The sequence below is a fragment of the Poecilia latipinna genome, unplaced genomic scaffold (assembly GCF_001443285.1).
Source record: "Poecilia latipinna isolate Pla-1442-1.1 unplaced genomic scaffold, P_latipinna-1.0 Scaffold3072, whole genome shotgun sequence".
Lineage (NCBI taxonomy): Eukaryota > Metazoa > Chordata > Actinopteri > Cyprinodontiformes > Poeciliidae > Poecilia > Poecilia latipinna.
This window is the reverse complement of record NW_015115688.1, coordinates 1-20647: the sequence shown is the minus strand read 5'-3', so window position 1 is coordinate 20647 and position 20647 is coordinate 1. Positions and strand designations below refer to the sequence as shown.

The window sequence follows — 20647 nt, the reverse complement described above, 5'->3', positions numbered from 1 at the left end:
ACTCTTGAGATGTTTGCTATCAAACTTTTTTTGGTCACTAAAAAAAGTCAATAATTAGTCATTTAGTAAATTTAAATGTATTAATTTAAAACTTAAATGCACATCTACATTTAATATTTCTTAAAGGGTAACCTCAGGTGCTTTATTTTTAAATGACTTCCAAATGGCGGTAGAGTGCTAGTACTGGGGGCTGGGTGGGCCCCGGTGCTTCCTGTTCCTCACTGCGCCTCTGCTCAGGCCCATGTCTCTGTAAAATAAACAGGTTAAATTACCTCACTGCGGTCGTCTGTTAAGGTTACTGCCATACTAATACTACAAGGCGCACATTCATGAGATAAATACAACACCCACATAAATCTAGTTAATGTTTAATTACATTGATTGCAGTATATACCGTCCCTGAGCTGCGCTCTTGTTTCACTCTCTGTTACTGGACCGCACAGAACCACTGAGCTAAAAGCCTCAGCTGCTGCTGCTGAGACTCCACAGGCGGACTTTAACTCCAGCCTGCTTTACATACACACAGGACTCGACAGGAGCAACAGCAAAGCCTCCTCACTCAGACCGAGGCACAGATAACCTGAGACAGCGCGATGTCTTCCCCCACTGCCGCCTCCTCCTCCTCCTCCTCCGTCCCCCCGGGCCCTCTGAAGCCCAAAAGGAAGACGAAGAAGAAGAACTTCGTGCAGCAGAAGGTGAAAGTCTTCCGAGCCAGCGACCCGGTGCTGAGCGTCCTGGTGTGGGGAGTCAATCACTCGGTATTCTAGCGAGCGAGCTTTGCGTTGAACGGCGATCGGTTTATGTGGCGCTCATTAACATTTCGCCCATTGATCATGCGCAGATTAATGACCTGGGCCAGGTGCCTGTACCTGTCATGCTGCTCCCGGACGACTTCAAAGCCAGCACGAAGATCAAAGTGATGAACCACTGCTTCAACAAGTAATGTGCTCTGCTCTCTTTGTGGGAACTCTCGCCCTGCTTCCTCTACGGCTGCACAGATTTTACATCCATTTATGTTTTTTGTGTTTGTCATTAAGAGAGACACAAGACTTTCCAACTAGTATTAAAAGTATACGTTTCATACTACTGCAGTGAGAGCTTTTAACAATTGAAGTGTAGCAATAATAGTGAAACAAACATGCTACGGTTTATTTGTGGAGCTGAGTTAAAAAGAAAGGGACGGTTTAGCCTTAAAACGTGAGGCAAAACTATTAAATGAGGGATTTGTTCGAACATTGTAAAGTTGTGCTGTAAAGCTGTAACCATTAAAAGATTACTTTTCAAACTTATTGTGTAAAAACCGAGTGGCCTTTCAATAATCCCTTAATCCGTTCAGGAATCCAGACGTCAATAACAGAGGTAGAATGAGTGAGTTCACAAAAAACAAAAGGACTTGGGATTTTTTACTGTAGTGACATCCAGCAGTTCTTATGCGACTTTAGAAAAGAAACAAGAAGCGCGTCCCCTCAGAATGATGCTTCCACCACCATGCCACTGTGTTAGCTTTCCAGTACACTTGCACACTTGCATGTTGTCCGAAATGAGATTTTTAAATCTCAGAGCAGCGTCCTCCACACCTCTGTCATGACTTATGGCAAACTTTAAAGTTGTCGAGTTGTTTTTGTTGAGTTGTTGTTGAGCAACTCCAACTCTGTGTCCTGGATGAACATGCACACGCTCATAAGGACTTAGGATTTGATTGAGTTTTTTTGCTCTGGTTCTAATGTCCTAGTTAATCTTTGCATTTTGTTTTGTTACTGCTTATATTTCTTTAATTCTTACAATGCCATTTTGACTTCCATTTTATTTTCTCTTGCCTCCTGTGCCACTGCCGTAGTGACGTTATATCCTGATCCTTGCTTCAGTGATCACCTCCTCTGTATTCCAAGTTCCCCTTCAGTCCTTTGTCAGATCCTTCTCACAGTTTCTCTTGTTCTTTATATTTTCCTTGCTCGTTACTCCTGGTTGCTTCTCCTTCATCATTCCCTCTATGACTTTCTGTCTTCGTTAATCATACTCAGCTATAAACCGTAACAAAGCACCCCACAGCAAGATCACCACCATGTTGTGTTCAGTGTAATGTGCAGCGTTATTTGTTTTTATCTTGCCTGTGAGCCAAAAGGTTAAATTTGGTTTCATTTGACCAGAGGAACATCTTGGAAATATTTTCTTTTCTGCCGTCAAGGTCAGATTTGTGGAACGGTTTTTCCTGACCTGAGTTATGGATCTCTGCAGCTCCTCCAGAGCTGTCAGAGGAGCATAACGCTCCCTTCGTCTGGCCTGTGAGTTTAGGCGGACAGCCTCATCTTGATGAGTGTGCTGTACTCTTTCCATTTTCAGATGGTGGATTTTTACAGTAAAACACAATCTGCTTTTGTTAAAGTTCAGCTTGGAAACCGACTGAGCAAAAACCGAGTAACTGTTTGGTAATCCCATAATCCGTCCAGGAATGCAGTTCTTTTAGAGACTTCAATAACAGAGGTGGGGTGAGGAACAACAAATGTTTTCTCAGACTGAAAGGTTGTTACTTTAACTTTATTTACTGATGTGAATCTGTGTGCGTGTGTGTTTTTTTTTTAATGTGACCTGGTGTGGAAACAGGAAAACAGCGAGAACTTGAAAATAATGAAAGTGGACACCATCGATAAACTCTGACAGACTGTGGTGAACAGTGGCTCACCGTCCTGCTTGATCAAACTGCTTTTATTCCCAGGGAGAATCTTCCGGGCCAGTTTAAATTCAAAGAGTACTGCCCACAGGTGTTCAGGAACCTGCGAGAGCGCTTTGGCATCGAGGACCAAGATTACCAGGTATGAACCCAACATTACTCAGGGCACAAATACGTGGATGAAGAACAAACCGTGTAATTTGAACAATGCTGAAACAGATCCTCGCACGTCTTTCAGCGTCCTCCTTTTGTGGCAGCTTTTTGTGGACGTCCTCCATTTGCATGGCTCTGTGCCTTATTTGCATGTGCCAGGTGGCTCACCGAGTTATCCTTCAGAGCACACAGGGAGCATTAGATTAGCGCACGACAATGGGCAACATTTTGTACTAGCAGAGCAAAATCTGCCAGTTAAGTTTACTCAAGAAAAACAAAATGGCGTCTCTGTGTGAAACAGTGACACAGGATGTCTGTGCAAAATGTTCTGTTTTTCTGTTTGGATTGCTTTTTGAATTTGCAATCTAATTCAGGAGAAATGATGTGTCGATGACGATGTTCGTCCTGCTGGCTGACCTCTTTCTCCCTCAGGTCTCTCTGACCCGCAGTTCTCCTCTGAGAGACGAGGAGGGGAAGTACATGGGGCTGCGACTCACATCATACGACCGCACTTTGGTGGTAAAAGAGATTTCCAGTGAGGAGGTCGAGGAAATGCACAGCATCCTGTCAGAGTATCATCAGGTACTGGCAAAAGCATGAGTTGTTTACCTTTTTCATCATTTGTTCTGGAAGATAACCTAGAACTTTTTTATGTTTTGGTCTCGTTAAATCGCAAAATTTGTACGTATTTTATGCGACAGGCTGCCTTTGCTGCAAATGAAATCCAGTAGAATCAATTGACGTTAAAATTAATTTAATAACTAAATTATTATCTTGTGTAAAATGCACAAGTCTCTCAGTATAAATCCAGCTGTACTGGATGGTTTTCTGGAAACACGAGAAAGAAAACTCAGATTTGACGCTCTGGTATACGTGCAAAATGCCAAGTGGACAAAAGCAGCAATTCCCATCACTTTGAACTCAACGTCCCTGTGGTGAAACACAGTGGTGGTGGTGGTGGTGGCAGCATCATGATGTGGGAATGCTTTCTTCAGCAGGGAAAGAGAAGCTAATCCAACTGGATAAGAAACCTGGAAGAAAACTTGAGGTTTCCCTTCCAGCAGGACAATGACTCTAAAATTACAGTCCAAGCTAATTAAAACAGAATAAATACAAAAGCATGCCACACTTCTCAGATTTTTATGAGGCAAAAGTTTGAAACTCTAATCTCTTTATATTCATTAAACATCTACTTTTTTGCTAGTAAATCCCCCACAGAACAATTACAAATTATAAAATGATAAAATGTGGAAATGTACGAAGACCTTTGCATGACACTGACGTTCCTAATATGTAGATAATTTTACATTTTAAATCACATTTAAGATAGTAGTTGTCTTTAACTTTGAGCTGTTTCTGTTTGAAGAAGAGAATCTCACCCTTCAATATCCCTCATTTCCTTGGCAAAGACTTAACATCAAAGCTAAGAGACGAGTGATTGTTTTCCTTCCCAAACTGTTTTTTCTTTTTTTTTTTGAAAGCATCAGCATTAATTTAACACATCAGTTACGGAAAGAGGCACATGGAGACAGAGACGAAAGCTTTCCTCCTGTATCTGTGATGTGTGTCCTTTGCTCTCCGTCCTCCTGCAGCATATTGTCACCTCCCATGGCAGCACGCTGCTTCCTCAGTTCCTCGCCATGTACAGAGTGACGGTGGAGAGCGAGGACACCTACCTGTTAGTGATGAGGAACATGTTCAGCCACAGGCTGCCGGTACACAGGAAGTACGACCTGAAGGTGAGGGAGGATTCAGAGGTCGGCCAGGACAGCATAAATCACACTCTGCAAACCTGCACTATAATCAAGGAAAAGTTTATTTCTGTTCCAGTAATGTAACGACTAGCCAATAAGAAAGTACCATAATCATTTTGACCATTTTGTATTCAATAAGTCCAATACTGTGATAACTTTTCCGTTTAAAACCAAACAGCATAAAATTGTGAGTATAAACAGTTTTTTAAATACAGCTTTCCTACCGTAAATAACCACCTTTTTATTAAAAAAAAAAATTACAGTGAACGTTTTCACCGTGAAAAGCTTTCAAAGGTGTTCACCTGCATCAGCTGCCTGTGCAAATTTATATCAATTTGAGTTCAAATGAGCCACAGACACTCCAGCTAATTTCTTTTTTCCATTTTTCCGTGTTCAGGGCTCCGCGCTGACTCGAGAAGCAAGTTTTAAAGAAAAGGTGAGATCAGACTAAAGCTGTGCAGTCTTTATATGTGCAGTGTATATGTTAGTAATACTGAGTAAAAAAAAAAACCCTTAAAACAAACTTGTCTCTCACTGTAATAATAACTTTATGGCAATCCAGCTTTTAATTTGAGCAGATGTGATAGTGATAAAAAGACATTACAAAATAATTGTTTTCTACTAAATTGCTGGTGAAACTTATTGACATCTGACTTGGTTCAGTTTATTCACAACAGGAAATTGAGCTTCTTATGTTTCTGAATGTGGCAAGCATGTAAACATCGCCTCTTGGTTGCTATGGAGACCCCCGATTTGGGTTTGTGTGACATCGTTTGTTTATCGCTCTGGCTACCGTAGCTATTTCTCGACTTATGACTTATGAACACACATCTTTAATTCCATGTTCTCTTGTTGTTCCCATTTTGAAGAGTGACGAAGAGAAACAGACCGAAGTGTCCCGTTGTTTCCTTCATGCCACAGGGAAAAAGGAAATCATGGCAAGAAACCTGATAGATCTATTAGGAATAAATTAACAAATAAATGCTACGTTAAACTTACAGAATTGTTAAAGATGCTAAATTCAATTTAAGGTTGTATTGTTTTTAAAAAAAAATTATTTTAAGTGTGAGTTTGGGCTATTGCAATATATGCTGATGTGTTGGTTGCAGTACGTTTACTGAAGAAATGCAGTCAGAACTGTTTGATTTATGCATTCAAAACAAGAATTGGTCAGTGACAGATGAAGGATTATCCATGGCCAGTTGAAAATATGAAAAATCTGTTTGTTTTTTTAATGTGCCACTTTAGCCATAGCTACTGGTACACTGCTGTTGTGAACACCAAATGCACAAAAACCTTGTGTCACCTTTGCCAAACAAAACGTGGAGCACGACACTGTTTGTTCAGGTCAAAGAGCTGCCCACATACAAGGACGCAGACTTCTTGAATAGCATGCAGAAGATATACGTGAGCGATGAGGAGAAAGAGAAGGTGATGAACAAACTCGGCAGAGACATCGAGGTGAGGAAGTAATGCTCCTAGTGTCTGGGATTTGCTGTCTTTTTAAAGGTTTCTGTCGCTGAAGTTCCCCCCCGTTTCAGTTTCTCGTGCGCATGAGGATCATGGACTACAGCCTGCTGCTGGGCATCCATGACGCCGAGCGAGCTGAGAGAGAGGAGGAGGACGACGTGGAGTCGTCCTGTGAGGAGGAAGAGGAGGACGAAAACGACCCGACTGCTCCTCCATGCTCCACTTCCCCTGAAGGAATCGCCGGCTACATGAGCTCGCTCAAGCCCATGGGTCCCGGGGAGTTCGACCCTTACGTGGACGTGTACGCCGTTCAGAGCGCCGTGGGTGAGTGGCACCTGAGCGTCACCTCACGCAGAGCTGCAAATGGCGAGCGCTCGCCCTGCACTTTGGCATCAATGTCACTCAACAGACGCCGTGAACCGTTCCCTCGTAGGTGCTCCCAGGAGGGAGGTGTACTTCATGGGTCTGATTGATGTGCTGACGCAGTATGATGCCAAGAAGAAAGCCGCTCACGCTGCCAGGGCTGTCAAGCACGGGGTGAGAGAGCGTTGCTCTTAAAAGCGACTGCTTAGCGTGGGGACGCAACACGTCTCCGGCGTGAAGGGTGGCTTTCATCCTCTGCTTCCTTGTTTTTCAGTCAGCCGTGCTTCTCTTTGTGCTTTGCAGGCGGGAGCTGAAATCACAACGGTTCATCCCGAGCAGTACGCCAAACGCTTCAAGGAGTTCATCGCGAAGATCTTTGCCTAGTTCAAGGATTGATCGTCTTTTGATGCCAAGCATAGCTGCACAACACCCACAAGAAACACTAAATATTTAAAGATTAAAAAATATATATAAATATGCAGAAGTATTTATGTTTATTAAACTTATTTAAAAATGTGCTCATATCAATCTGGAGCATAGTTCTGGCCTCAGACGTGCCAAACTCTTCCTATTTTCAGATGATGGACTGCACAGTCTCTCTGAAGGCTTATTTTACGCTGAGCTTCTTCAACGAGGTTTAATCTTTCAGGCAAAGGCAGCCGGAGGCAATTAACAATTTGGCTATCCTAAATGGACTTTTATTAAAAGGCAAAGCAAATCCAACCTGCTGGAGAGGAAACTCCTGAATCCAGCAGTTTGCACTTACCTAAAGCAGAAACGACACGACTTTGAAGACCAAGATGTCTGTGTTTTGGACAGAGAAGACGGGTCGTTTTAAACAGGTCGACGTGACCAGCATTTCACTCTCCCTCACAGGGAGGGAGGAAAATTATTTTCTCTGGTTGCATCCAGGGAGTAAAACCTGTTGGTCATGTGACCTCTCCTAACAAAGTCCTGTGACTTACTTTTCTGTGTTAAATGTCAGAGATATTTCTGGTTTGCACTCATTGCAAGCTGAGAGAGATGCTGGATTTAAAAAAAAAAAAAAAAAAGAAGAAGAAGAAACATTTTGTGCCTTTTTTGAAGTTTTTTTTTTAAATGTCCAGCGTTTACAGGTTAAACCTTTGTGAGTTCTGCGGGATGTTCGGAAGTTGAGATATGGATTTAAAACCTGACCCTGCTTTGGTTGATAATGTTCCACAAACCTCTGAGGCCTTTGTTGAATGAAATGGATTTATTCTGAGATTAAATGACGTACAATGAGATTCTGTTTATTTCTGAAACCATTGGATTTATTCAGAGGTTTCTGATTAAACATGGCTCAATGTTTGTTTTTGAGCCGTCTTTCTTTTTCATTCATGCAACTATGAACTACTTTGAGTTGGTCAGTCACATGAAATCTGAACAAGCAGGTTTAGATTATGGATGTAGCAATACAGTATGTCATGTGCTAATTTTGAGCCTTCATCATTTTACCAACGACTTAACGGTGATGTTTGCATTCTCAGTTGGTCGTCGGGGTCTGAAACAAAAACAGAAATACATACTTTACTCCACTATGAAGTTTGACATTTCCTATGACATTTTTCACTTTACACAAAATGTTCTCTTGATTTTATAGCCTTTTTTTTAACCCTATTTGCCTAAAAGTCAGCCAACGATGAAAAGAAAATGTTTGTTTTTTTCTTCATTTGAAAATACAGAATGAAATTGTATGGCAAGACGTAAGTGACAACAAAAATGGTTAACTTGGGTTTTATCATATTTATCCCAGCTGTGCCTTGCATTTTAATCCCCTCTTATCACCTGCAGCTTTACACTGAAAAGGCTCCTGACTCTATTTTGTTTATAGATTTTTAACATCTTGAATCTCAGGAAAATATGAAAGAGTTTTAATAAAAGAAACTCAAAGTAAATCTCTTTGGGAGCAAAAATCTGCATCCTTAGACTTTATTTTAGAAAACCTTCAGTGAATAAAAATGTTAATAAATGTGTCACAGTTCGGCCGATAACTGACACATACAGTCTTCGTGTTTTGTTTTTTTTCTTTACATCTTACCATTAAAGGGGTTTTTAATAGAGCAGGTGTTCCTCTTCTTATTAGCATTGACAATAACGTAAATTGAGGCAAATTCAGTGATGTGACAAATTCATTTGTTTCTCCATTTTCAGCTCCACTTTGTGGGAATATCGGCATTGGTTGTGATATGAAAAGACTCCATTATGAACATGATAAAATGTTCTGACTGACCTCTTCGACACAACTAATTAAAATGTTTCAGCTTTTCCTGTTAAAAGCTAATTAAAATTGCAAATGAGGCGAGAAAAACAGGCTGTGTTATTTCTGTCCTTAATTCATTTCACCTCGCCAGTTGGCTACATTTTGCCAGGCGTTTCATTATTGCACTTTTCAGTAATATAATGAAAGCGTGGCTCGGCGTTCAGGCAGCGCGCTGCCACGTTTGTAACACCAAGTCACAACCAGACACTCGAGCTTCTTTTATTGGGATTTTATGTAATAAAACACAAGCAACACATGATTTTAAAGAGAAAAATAAAGTGTAGAAATAAAAGCTGAAAAGTGTAGTTTGTGTGTTTGTATTCAGCTTTTCTGCGTCACAACCTTTTGCTGCAAGGACATCCGGCAATCTGTCTGTGATACATTGTTTTACAAACAAAAATAACTAATAAAATCACCCAAGAAAACCAGAGAATGTTTTCAGTGTTTGTCTTTCAGGTGTACATAGTATTTTGAATTAAGAAAAATAATCAGTTTTGGTCATAAATCTATTATGTCTTCTGGCTTTATTTCAACAGAGGTATTTTTCTTATCACTCTCCTATAAAGCTGTATAAAACAAATATTAAGTCCTACCAACAGATTTTTTACTACTGATCAGTGGTTGTGCTCTAACCAAATACAGGGAAGCCATTGTTCTTGATTTTAAATAGGGACATCAGAGAACTTTATAAAAAAAAAAAAAAAGAAAAGGAAGAAAAAAGTAAAATTCATGAGTTATTATTCTTCCACTTTATGCTGGACCTTCATATAAAAACCGTAATAAAACACACTGATACTTGTATCATGTCAAAAAATTTATTTTTTCTGTTGGAGGAAATATCTGCATCCAGTGGCTTTTAATGCACAAACCCAACTGCTAAACATTGGGGGTTTTTTTAGCTTAGATTTATACACAATTAGTTACTACATTTATTACTTGACCACATGATGTTAAGATGCACTAGAAGTGACTCAAATTTCTAGTTGTCCCTTTGAAACTGAATCTCTGTGATGAAGCATTCATTCTTTTGTCTTTATTTAGGCCCTCTCGCATCCCAGAGCTCCTGGCACACATCCTGATGCTCCTGCTTCACATGGACAATTCAAAACACAGAAAGGACATGAAGGTTAAGAACAAGTGGCTTGAATTTTTCAATTTCTGCCTTAGCTACACGTCCCAAAGCTGCAGCAACAAGCTCTGAAAGCCTACGCACATCCAATTTTCTCCCCCCACGTAAATGGATTCAAACCACTGAAAAATTAAAACTCTGTAGCCTCAGCAGCTCGGTATTGTTCAGCGATCCGACATTCTTCAAGGACACACTTTTTAATTGGTTATAAACCCATCAGTTCTGACCTCAGTGTTGATGATTCACTTTTCTTTGCACATTTTCTTTGTTCCTTTTGAATGTGGGAGTGCTTTGAGGCAAACAACCTTGAGAGATCTTGATTCAATGAGCTCGTGCACAAAATAACCAAAAAGAAGCTCAGAACAAACGAGGTGTTTTATGCCCACACCTCCATCATCCGTCTCATTTATCCATCAGATATAAAGAAAGGCATTTCCACTTGAATTTTAAGAAATCAAGCTTAAAGTCAAGATTCCTGGCCGTCTTTACTCAAGTGTGCAGAACTTGAGTAAATTTACTGTATAAGAGAAAGTAATGCTGGCTGCACACAGGTTGGTTAAAGAGTTAAACACCATGCATCATGATGAACATTAATGCATGTTGGCGTAAAAGCTGAAGGTGATTGGCTATTAGAGTCTAAATACTGGAGTGCTTTTCCAGAATATTAACTAAACTTGCAGAGGAAACTATAGGCTCATCAATCATAGTTAAATATTTGTTTAAAATCATAATAAAACACGAACTTACAAACTAGCAGGACGACACACAGAGCAGGAACAGACAGAGACTAGTTAATGGGGTTAAACAGGATATAACAGGAGGATCCAGCAAGGAGTGACCAAAGGAGAGGTGGTAAAATACTGGCAGTTTTAAATGCTGGGACAATGGACCAGTGCTAACTGGAAAACAAGGTGCAGGTGTGAGAGGAGAGCAAAGTGCAAGGTGAGGAGAGAAACAGAGAGAGAAATGGCAGAGGAGAGCAAAAAAAAAAATCTAGCCAAATCTAGCTGTGACAAAAGCTATTATAAGTAATAAACATAATCTAACTAAACTAAGAGTAAAACAGAACCAACTGATGCAATCAAAGAACGAACATCTAAGGCAAACGCAGATGGCAAATAAAAACAAAAAACAAAATCCTGACAGAAACATGGTGGTGGCAGCGTCATGGTGTGGGGGTGCAGGGAAGCTTATCAGATTTGATGCCAAGGAGAAAAACCTGCAAAACGCAGCAGAAAGACTCGAGACTGGAGACAATGACCCGAAACAACATGGCTTGCAGCTGCAAGTACACTGAAAGGCAGTTCTATAAAATACTGACGTTCAGGGACCGGTGCGCATCCTTTTCGATTGCACTGGACCAGCAGCTTCCAGGATAAGCAGGCTCAGATGACGGACGCATCCTTTTCCTTCCATGTCACACGTAAGCGCTAGTTTTGTGTTACATCAGACGAAATACGCCGAGGTTTGTTGAAGGGGTGTGAATACTTTGGACACATGGCTGCGACCTAGAAAGAAGTAGGTCGGCGGCCAGCAGAGACTCAGTGCGTCTCCAGGACGTGTTCAAACGTTGGTGGAACATGAATTAATGAAGGAATGAGTCCATGTAATACAAATGTCCTCCCAACCGTTGAAGTGTGAGTTCAGTTTATTTAGTGGCAGAAAACGTCAGAGAGCGACCGTTTCGATAATGAATGCTTCTGATTTATTAAATGGGTAAAAAAAAAAAAAAAAAAAACATGAAAAGAGAACAGTGTACATTACAGAAAAGATCAGCTTTTGGTCACATCGAAAGTACTCCCAGTACTGCATCAGAGTTGATAATTATATAATAATATAGATTTGTTTCCTCTGTTGTGTCTGTTTTCAGCCACTTAGAAACTTCACTTGAAGGCCTTGTTTTGTACATTTGTAAGCTCTTAATATTTAAAGTATACCTTTAATTTCTAGTCGTCACATCAGGAACAATATTAGTTGAAAATTTGATCCTCTAAAAAAAAAAAAAAACACGTCAGCATTAGTGTTTATCTACATTCAGTCAAAAATCAAGTCATTTTAACCTACTTATGTAAAGTGATGGGAAAAAGTATTTACGTCTTTACAGATTTCTTCTGTTTTTGCTTTTTAGTCACACTTAAAATTTTCCACAGACAAAGGCAAAGATAACATGAGTAAACAGAAAAAAAAAATGTTTTCAAATTATTATTTCACTCCAGGGGAAAGAAAAGGTACCCAAACCGCAGTCTTTGGGAAGCTGAGCTGAACTTCACCGGCCTCACTTCGCTGCAGAAGCTCGTGGAAAACGCAAATCAGTTCAAAATGGCCCGCCTGACAACAGGAAGTAGGTGAAAAGATTTCAAAACGGAACGCATCACGAGCATCTATCAGTCTGTAAAGTGTCACAAAGCCTTGGGACTTCAGTGGACCATTTCTGCAAATGGAGAAAACAGGAAGGCGATGAATCGTCCCAGTAACCTACCAACGGTACGCCATCGAGGATTCATCCAGGAGCTAACAAAGAAATACATAAAAACTGATGCAAAGGAGGCTGGACAATGGACAAAGAGAAACTCACCGCTATCCCAAAACAACACAAATGATATTTGTCAAAAACATCCTAAACGTTCCCAAAGAATCTTGGGAAAACATTTGGCGGGACGAAGGTGGAACTGTCTGAAGGTCCGGTTACAGCTGGCGTGAAACTGTCAACATTTCAGAAAAAGAATATTAGACCTACAGGCAAACGTGGTGGTGGTGGTGGTGGTAGTGTGATGGTTTGGGCTGCTTTTCTGCTTCAGGATCTGGATAATTTGCTGTAGTTGATGGAAAAACGAAGGTTTCTGTCTACCATAAAAGAAGAACGTCGGGCCATCAGTCTTTCACTTTAAGTTAAAAACATTTTGCAGCCGAACAACAATCCCCAGCTCACTAGCAACTTCTCCTCTGAATGACTCAAAATTTTCCTTTTGGAGTGCCCTAGTCAAAGTCTGGACCTAAATCCAAATAATTTGCTTGGAAAACCTCCAGTGTGGCTGAACTAAAAATGATTCTGCCACACAAGAGAGGGCAAACTTTCTCCACAACGATGTGGAAAAACTCACATCCAGTTAGTCTGAAAAGGAAATTCGTTTGATGATGTGAAGCGTTTAAGTGTGACAAAAAAAGAAAATAACAGAACAAATCTATAAGAGGATGGAAACCTTTTCACAGCACTGCGCATGTATCTTAATACTCACTTGAACAATGAGCTACTGGGGTATGTACAGTGTTTCACATCAGACACACCAGTAACAGACAAAACATAAAAAAATCTGAGTTAAGCAGGAAACTAAAGCTGAACTAAAACTCTGTACAGTTAATCTCTGAACAGCAATGAGTAACCCTTTATGTTTTATACACAGAAACAACTGTACAAATCATACAGTAATAAACTGGAAATTAAACACTTTTAAATTCGTAGTATTTTATCAACACATTTCTATACAGCTGTTTTATTCCCCTTTATCCAGCCACTAACATATTTCACATCAACTTACACGTAACATAATTTATGCACTTAATGACAAGCTCCGATGAATCTAAAACTCACATTCACTGTCAAAATTAATAATAGCCATAATCTTTTATGCTACGAGCTCGATACATCCCACTCTTTAGATTAGTAAACTTATTGCAGTTCTTTTACTTCTGGGCTTCAGCTGCTCAGAGAAGCTGTTTGAGGCCTGCAGGCGGGTTTCCATTCATAGCCGAGTGGAGAACAAAGTCGAGTACTGACTGCGTGGTCAGGATGCGACTCTGGTAAACAGGTCGGTACATTCTACTTACATCTGAATGCACAGACATGTGGCCAAAAACAGAAAGAAAGACAGAACAAAATAAATCAGTCCAGCACAGTGTGTTCTCCAGTTTTCATCCCTGAAACACACACACACACGCACACACACGCACGCACACCTCCGAGCGTCTCACCTGACTCCAGGTGAGACGGGATCTGTCAGCATGTCCGTGCGGATGGACAGGACTCGCTATGACGGCAAAGCGGCAACACATTCACACACTCACTTTGAAACGCGCTGCAGTTACGACACGGCTCTTCTGGACGTGCTGTAGCCCAGGTTGCCGCCGCCGCCGCCGCCGCTGCTCTTCTGCGTGATTCTGATCGTCGTGGCAACCGTCAGGCTCGGCGTCATGGCGGCGGGGAAGCTGGACGTCACGGCCGACGCGAAGCCGACCGTGGCGCCGAGGGCGGGGGCCGGCTCGCTGGGGCAGCCATGCTGCAGCAGGACGTCGATGCACTCCTGGCCGCCGGCGCCCTGAGCCAGAGCCAGCGCCGTCTGACCCTGAGCGTCCCGATGCCGCACGTCGCAGCCGTACTGCAGGGCGCAAACGGAGACAGTAGGTTAAAGTGGGACGGCTTACGTCTGACCAACACGACCTTACGGAAATAATGGCATCTCTGAAATCTCTGATTCTATGCGACAGATCAACACAAAGTAATTGCAAAGTAAAGGGAAAATGTGTTGTCAAAAATATTTACATGTGAAAGTCGGATGCTGCGCGCATCTGTGTTTACACCCTTTATTCTTACAACTTTAAATAAAACTCAATAAAAACTTTTTTTTTTCTTTTTGCTTTGCTATGGAGTGCTTTTCTGTAGCGGGGATGGAGAATCTGTGCAGAGTTGATGGGAAGATAAATGGAGAAAAATAGCCAGATATACTTTAAGAAAACGTCTCAGAAGCTGCAACAAACTTCAGGCTGGAGAGATTTGGCTTCCAGCAGAACAAGGACCCCAAAATTCACAGAGAAAGCTAAAATTAAAAGTTTTAATTCAAATATTTATGTGAGCAGTCTAGTTAAGGATGAGCTATTATGCTTCGTTGAACAGGTTTGGATATATGGGCTCTGCAAAAGATGGTCATTATAGTTTTTGCACAAAATCATTCTTAGATAATGAGATTTTGCCTATTTTGAGCTCCTCTCAGAACGAACTGTTTTAGGGCTTTTTGTCGCTTTAAATCCAAATAAGCTGCAGCTGGCCACGCCCCCAACTCAATATTTTCCTGAAAATGTCTGCAAACAGACGCACAATTATACAGCCGTACGTCTTTGAAAAGAATAAGTAGAGCTTCCTGCACAACCAACAAGAATGCAGCAAGTAATTTCTCTGCTTGGGTTACTAGGTAACATCACAGAGTCCGTCGATTGTGACTTAACAATCGGGAGGTTTTTGAAATGACTCATTCTCCAGACACCAAAAAACAATAACTTATTACAAGGAAATGGCCGGGCATTGTTTTTCAAACACTTGGATTGTTTTTAGAAGCAGTCGAGATCCAAGTCGAAGCATAAAAAATGTGCAAAATGCGACTTTTGCAGAATAGGTCCCCTGTAAATTTGAGGCCTATAGCCAACTGAGAATCTGTTACAAGATTTTATAAAAGAATGGGCATGAATTTCAGGCTCGAGATGTGCAAATCAGGTAGAGATACACCCTAAAAAAAACTCTCAGGCTTAACTAAAGCTAAAAGGTATTGAATGCTTTCTGATCTTTATCTGTATAAACATAAAAAGAAACATATCAGTTTACTTTCACTTCACAAATATGTGTTCATCATAAAAGAGAAATAAATAAACTTCACGTTTATGTTTTTAATGCGGTCCATAGGCGTATGAATACCTATTGCCGGTATTTTAAGTCAGACTTGTCAAAATAACAGCAGGACGACTAGAGGGGAAAGTGTAACACACCCAGACCAGAAGCTGCGTCATCACCACATCAGCCTGCTGACAAGCAGCATGCAGGGCAGAGCCAGGCAGGCGGAGCGCGAGCAGCGACCTGGAGGGGAGCGACAGGAAGGGCGGGGCGTTGATGTCCTCCTTAGTGCAGTGGGCCAAGAGAAGCAGCAGCTTGGGCAGATTGCGCTCCATCACTGCCAACAGAAGGCGGCCCGACATGCTGATGTCTGGGCCCTCGCTGGGTGTGGGAGGAGGCAACGGCGCCACAAACAGTTTCTGCTCATACTTGGCTCGGATCCACGACTCCCGCTCTTCTCTGAGAAGAAGAAAAAGAAAAAACAGGAGAAAGAGGTTAGTTGGTAGAAATGTTTTGCAAGTATTCAAGCAGTCGCTGATCTACCGTGTAGCGTCGGGCGCCGGCTTCCGGTGCCCTATCGTACGCGCCTCCCAGATGCTGTTGACCATGTGGTTGCCGATGGCGCTGAGGACCAGGGTGAGCTCTCTGGGCAGGTCGTCGAGGGCCAGCGAGCGGACCCGGGACAAGTGGGTGCCCAAGTTCCTGTGGATCCCAGAGCACTCGATGCAAATGAGAGCGCCCAGGTTCAGGCTGGCCCACGTCGGATCTTCAGCAGGGACGAGACACAAACAGCGAGTCAAACACCAGCTGAAGTAAAGATTTGAAGCGCTAGTATTTGAGTGACGCATGAATATTTCATACGGGAGTAAATTATAAAGACGGAGAGAAACCGGAGAAGTTTTGCTTACATTTTCTTTTCTTTTGCATCCTTCTGCATAAATTAGATTTTAATCAGTTCAGCGCATCTTTCATAACAAACACAACCGATTTGGCTAATAATCAGAAATAATGTGTTTTTTTTCTTCTCTTTTGTTAAATTGGGTCATTTTAATGAACTGAATAAGAACTGAAGTCAGATCATGTCAGCAGGATTCATTTGCTGGCCTTGAAACAAGAGGAACAGAGCAAAAAAGTGGGGGAAAAAAAGTCATTTTAAAGCATGAAAAAGGATTTTAGAAAATAAAAAGAAACGTGTTGAATACTTGTGATGCGTTCACTTGCTCGGTTGTTTTCTGGCTTCCAATGTTAACCTCATAGTTACAGATTATAGTTACATTATAAAGCACATGATATCTTATTGCTACATCTAGGGAACCCATACGGGGGTTTAGTCAGGGTGGATTAACGTTGTCACAATGGGACCCATCTGGGTTGAACCTGAAGGTTCTGTAAGTCTCAACTGAGTCTCATTTGGATCATAATTTCAAACTTTGTGTCACAAAGTTTTCAAAATATACCCTTCATCACATCTATACAGGAAATTCACACAGGGCCGAGATGTGACCCAAAGGCGTTCCCATCTGTTCACAGTCGTGACGTCCATTTCCAACCCACGCTTAAATGTTGGCACCACTGAAGTAAAAGAATATAAGCATTTGGAGCTTTCTGTTAACTTTTGGTATCTAGAAATAAATCATTTACAAATTATTTATTCGTCCCCAAAACATAAATAAGAGGTTCATGATTATCTGTACAGTAGAACAGCACAGTGTCTCTAAAGGGAAAAGCAGAAAAGGAGCGATTATTACTAACTTGGAGCGTCACAGTCGACGCAGAAGTTGTTCCCTTTTGCGTTGCGGATGGCCTGCAGTGCCACGGCTTCACTTTGGCTGTTCTTGCGATCCTGCAGGAAACAAAGAGCAAACGGTGAGGAGAAAGTAACAATCAGCACGCCTCTTTGGTTTGAGATTGTTCCTAGTTTTAATGGCTTTACATGTTCTCAGTCTGAAATATTGGTTTGATAAGCTTCCTTCAGGTCATCATGATTTGCTGTTATTTACCTTCCAAGCTTTTTGTTCTGTTACTTTGAGATCCTCATTAATTTTACTATAACTCCTTATCTTTCTATTTATCTTCTGTCCTGTGGCATATTACGTCTCAGTATTCTTCATTACAGAAAGCTGTGGTTAAGGGAGTGTTTCCTTGGTTTCCAGAGCCATTTATACGTGTGTGAGTGTATGTGGATTGCTTTAATGTGTGTGGGTGTTCAGGAGGTGGAGGGAGACTCTTTGGTTTCTGCTGTAAACTGACAGATTCTTCTAGAAATAAAAAGTACGAAATAGATAAAGATCAACTGATTTCATATGTTCTTTAGAGATGCTTTCCTATCATGTCAAACTACCTAAACACACACTCAGTCCTCTACCACGCATGTATTCTGCCATAGTTTTCTCTACATGTCAAATAAAGGTTTCATCAGCCCTCTGTGCGGTGATATTCATGTCATATATGAGCTGCTTGCCTTGTTCTTGCTGCTCTCACACAGCTGCAGGCTGGCCAGGATCTGGCTCTCGATGGCTTGGACCCAGGAGTCCCTCTCCTCCACACTCTGGGCCTCAAAGTGCCACGTCTGACCAGTGCTCGACACAACCAGGAAGTCAAAGTTGTCCTCCTCTGAGTCAGACACAGGCAACTTTTGAGTTCATATAATGGAGTTTATCCGAAATGATACTTTTTGGCTACGTGCAAAACATTATGTGTGGAGGATAAAAGAATAACAGCTAACACTTTATTTGAAGGGGTGTGCATAAGACTTGACATGACACTGTCATAAACATGACACAACACCCGTTAGGAACATAAACGAGTCTTTATGAATGTTTATGACTGTTGTCATGAAGTGTCATTCAGTAAATAATGACAATTTAATGTAAAGTTGCTCTAAAAGTTGCATTGAAAGTCCATTAAAAATGCCAACTTTGCATTAAATTATCATAATTTACAAAATCATGCAAAGTTGGCATTTTTAATGGACGTTTAATGCAACTTTTAGAGCAACTTTGCATTAAAAGTGTCATTATTTATCGAATGACACTTCATGACAACAGTCATAAACATTCATAAAGACTCGTTTATGTTCCTAACGGGTGTTGTGTCATGTTTATGACAGTGTCATGTCAGTCTTATGCACACCCCTTCAAATAAAGTGTTACCGAATAACCTTAACCGTAACATATTATCCCCAAAGTGAAACACGGTGGTGCTGATTGTGGTTTTTTTTCAGCGAGGAAGACGTTTGGAGTTGACGAGAAGATAGACTGAGCTAAATAAAAGTCAACTAGGGAAGAAAATCTGAGATATTTTTACCCTGAAGCTGTTATAGCAGATGAAAAAATGAGAGCCAGCTGATGTTCGTAGTGCACCAACACTAACACTGTTCAGTATTTATAATGTTCCAAAGTTAGGAATAAACAAGTCACTTTTATCCGAACATTGTAGTTAAATATTCATACTCAAACATTCACATGAGGAGAAGCAACTAAACACTGGTGAGTAATTTAGTCACTCGTTAACAGAATTCAGATAAATTAAATATTTTTAGAAACATGTTGCTGGCTAGTCGATCATTACCTGTCTTGCTTACGTTTCTTGAGCTCCCAAAGCTTTTCAGCTTCCACATTTTCCGTTTAGCTGCAGAAAGCAAACAACAAAGTGAAAGCCAAAAATTCTTAGAATTTAAAATGCGTATTTAATTACAAGTCCTGACAAAACAGCGAGAGTAAAGAGACGTTAGAGTATGAATAATGCTCGCAAAAACGTCGTTCGACGCTTTCCTGTACCGTCGGCTTGTCCCGCGGCTGCGTCTCCTTTCTGATTCATGCTCTTCTTTCTGCGGTGCTTCTTCCTGTCGGTCAGCGGGGAGGCCGAGCCGACGTCTTTGGTGGAGGAGGAGCTGGAGACTCCCTCGACTGCAGAGTCTGGCCACAAGAGAGCAGAAACGGGACGTCAGGTGCCGCTTTTAAGACAAAATGTCCTGCAAAAAAAAAAACGGTCTTCTGGTGAGCTCACCAACGCCGTGGGCGTGATTGGACAGCGTGGACGGGCAGCGCTGGACGCCGATGTTGCTCCTCAGGAACAGAGCGCCTCCCAGTCCTTCCACCTCCTCCACTTGCATGAGGCCACTCGTATTTACTACACAATTAACAAATTACACTACATATAAATACGATACGCCTTTGTAATATAAATATGCTCGTACTAAACCGTGTGGGGTTTTAATGCTTTCTCTGTCAGTTCGTTATTGACAAAAAGGGAAATTCAGCAGCATTTATTAGCCTGTTATTTTCTATGCAATTTAACTACATGCAGCAACAAGGGTTCCTGCAAAGCAGCATGCTTTTTCTATCAAAAATGATGGCAGGGTGACGATTTGAGCTCGCTTTGAGTTCATAGAGCGAAACATCAAAACATCAGGCTGACAGCAGAAGCTGCTTTGAAGAAACTGGGTCAAGCGCCGAGACAATAACCTTAAGTAACGCAGCAACTCTGCAACGCAGAGTCATAAATCAAGCAGTTTAAAAGGTATGCATGCATGCTGGATTATTCTGGCTGCATGATTCTGTCTGAATGCCTTTTCTCAGAAATGGTGGAGCTCGTTTGGAGTGGATGTTCGCTTTGCACGAACTCTGCTTCTAAGCGTACCGCATAAATTTTCAATAGGGTTGAGGTTGGGATCGTTCTAGAAGTTTGATGCCGACCCACTTTATTCATGCCGACTACAGTTTTGATATGTGTTGGGGATAATTGTTCTTTAGTGGCACAAAACTCTGCCAAAGATTCAACCAGCTGGTTGATTTTTGATGAGGTGGAGTTTTGCACTGTATTTATCCTGTATTTAGTATTTCATATTTTAAGTATTTCGTATTTAATGTTGTCCTATATCTTTGTTTTGGTATTGTTTTTACTGTTTTATGATTTTAACAGCTTTGCTAACGTTTGTTGTTTACTGTAAACATGTAAAATGTTGCCTCACCGCTAGGATGTTATTGTAAATGAGAATTTGTTCTTAATAACTCACCTGGTTAAGCAATAAAAATCCTTATATGTAGAACTTAAAGACACACAGAGGGAGTATTTTTGCTACTATTTACTGCAGATGTTGACTCTAAGCAGTTCAAAGATGTTGCTTTAACATCAAAAATTGAATTTGCATGAATAAAAGCAGAAAACAAGTCGTCTTCTTGTTTTTCCATGGATGTTACTAGAAATAATGTGCTGCTGGATTGCAGCTGTG

General features: G+C 41.2%; 2 protein-coding genes across 3 annotated transcripts; one reads left to right on the top strand and one right to left on the bottom strand.

The window, feature by feature from the left end:
• The first annotated feature begins 243 nt into the window (after window positions 1–243).
• Window positions 244–11556, top strand: LOC106940042 (phosphatidylinositol 5-phosphate 4-kinase type-2 gamma-like). The gene is made up of 10 exons (XM_015022663.1): window positions 244–758; window positions 842–939; window positions 2714–2810; window positions 3254–3403; window positions 4414–4560; window positions 4973–5011; window positions 5923–6036; window positions 6117–6369; window positions 6479–6582; window positions 6712–11556. Exons 1-10 carry the CDS (start codon window positions 594–596, stop codon window positions 6790–6792), a joined length of 1248 nt encoding a protein of 415 aa, XP_014878149.1. The 5' UTR covers window positions 244–593; the 3' UTR covers window positions 6793–11556.
• On the bottom strand, window positions 11503–20614 carry LOC106940041 (arf-GAP with GTPase, ANK repeat and PH domain-containing protein 2-like). 2 transcript variants are annotated; one of them, XM_015022662.1, is made up of 9 exons: window positions 19423–20614; window positions 19194–19331; window positions 18985–19044; window positions 17876–18027; window positions 17167–17257; window positions 15958–16180; window positions 15570–15873; window positions 13881–14191; window positions 11503–13645 (listed from the first exon to the last, which is right to left on the bottom strand). In XM_015022662.1, the coding sequence occupies exons 1-8, from the start codon at window positions 19526–19528 to the stop codon at window positions 13898–13900; spliced, it is 1368 nt and encodes a 455-aa protein (XP_014878148.1). In that variant the 5' UTR covers window positions 19529–20614; the 3' UTR covers window positions 11503–13645; window positions 13881–13897. The 2 variants fall into 2 exon arrangements, with proteins under 2 accessions (XP_014878148.1, XP_014878147.1); XM_015022661.1 differs by having other exon boundaries at window positions 11503–14191.
• Between the last annotated feature and the right edge of the window lie 33 nt (window positions 20615–20647).

Coding starts and splice junctions, on each gene's coding strand:
- LOC106940042 (XM_015022663.1), top strand. CDS start 594: ATGTCTTCCCCCACTGCCGCCTCCTCCTCCTCCTCCTCCGTCCCCCCG. Junction 759..841: donor TGTGGGGAGTCAATCACTCG/GTATTCTAGCGA, acceptor GATCATGCGCAG/ATTAATGACCTGGGCCAGGT. Junction 2,811..3,253: donor TCGAGGACCAAGATTACCAG/GTATGAACCCAA, acceptor TTTCTCCCTCAG/GTCTCTCTGACCCGCAGTTC.
- LOC106940041 (XM_015022661.1), bottom strand. CDS start 19,528: ATGCAAGTGGAGGAGGTGGAAGGACTGGGAGGCGCTCTGTTCCTGAGG. Junction 19,332..19,422: donor CAATCACGCCCACGGCGTTG/GTGAGCTCACCA, acceptor TCTTGTGGCCAG/ACTCTGCAGTCGAGGGAGTC. Junction 19,045..19,193: donor AGCCGCGGGACAAGCCGACG/GTACAGGAAAGC, acceptor TGCTTTCTGCAG/CTAAACGGAAAATGTGGAAG.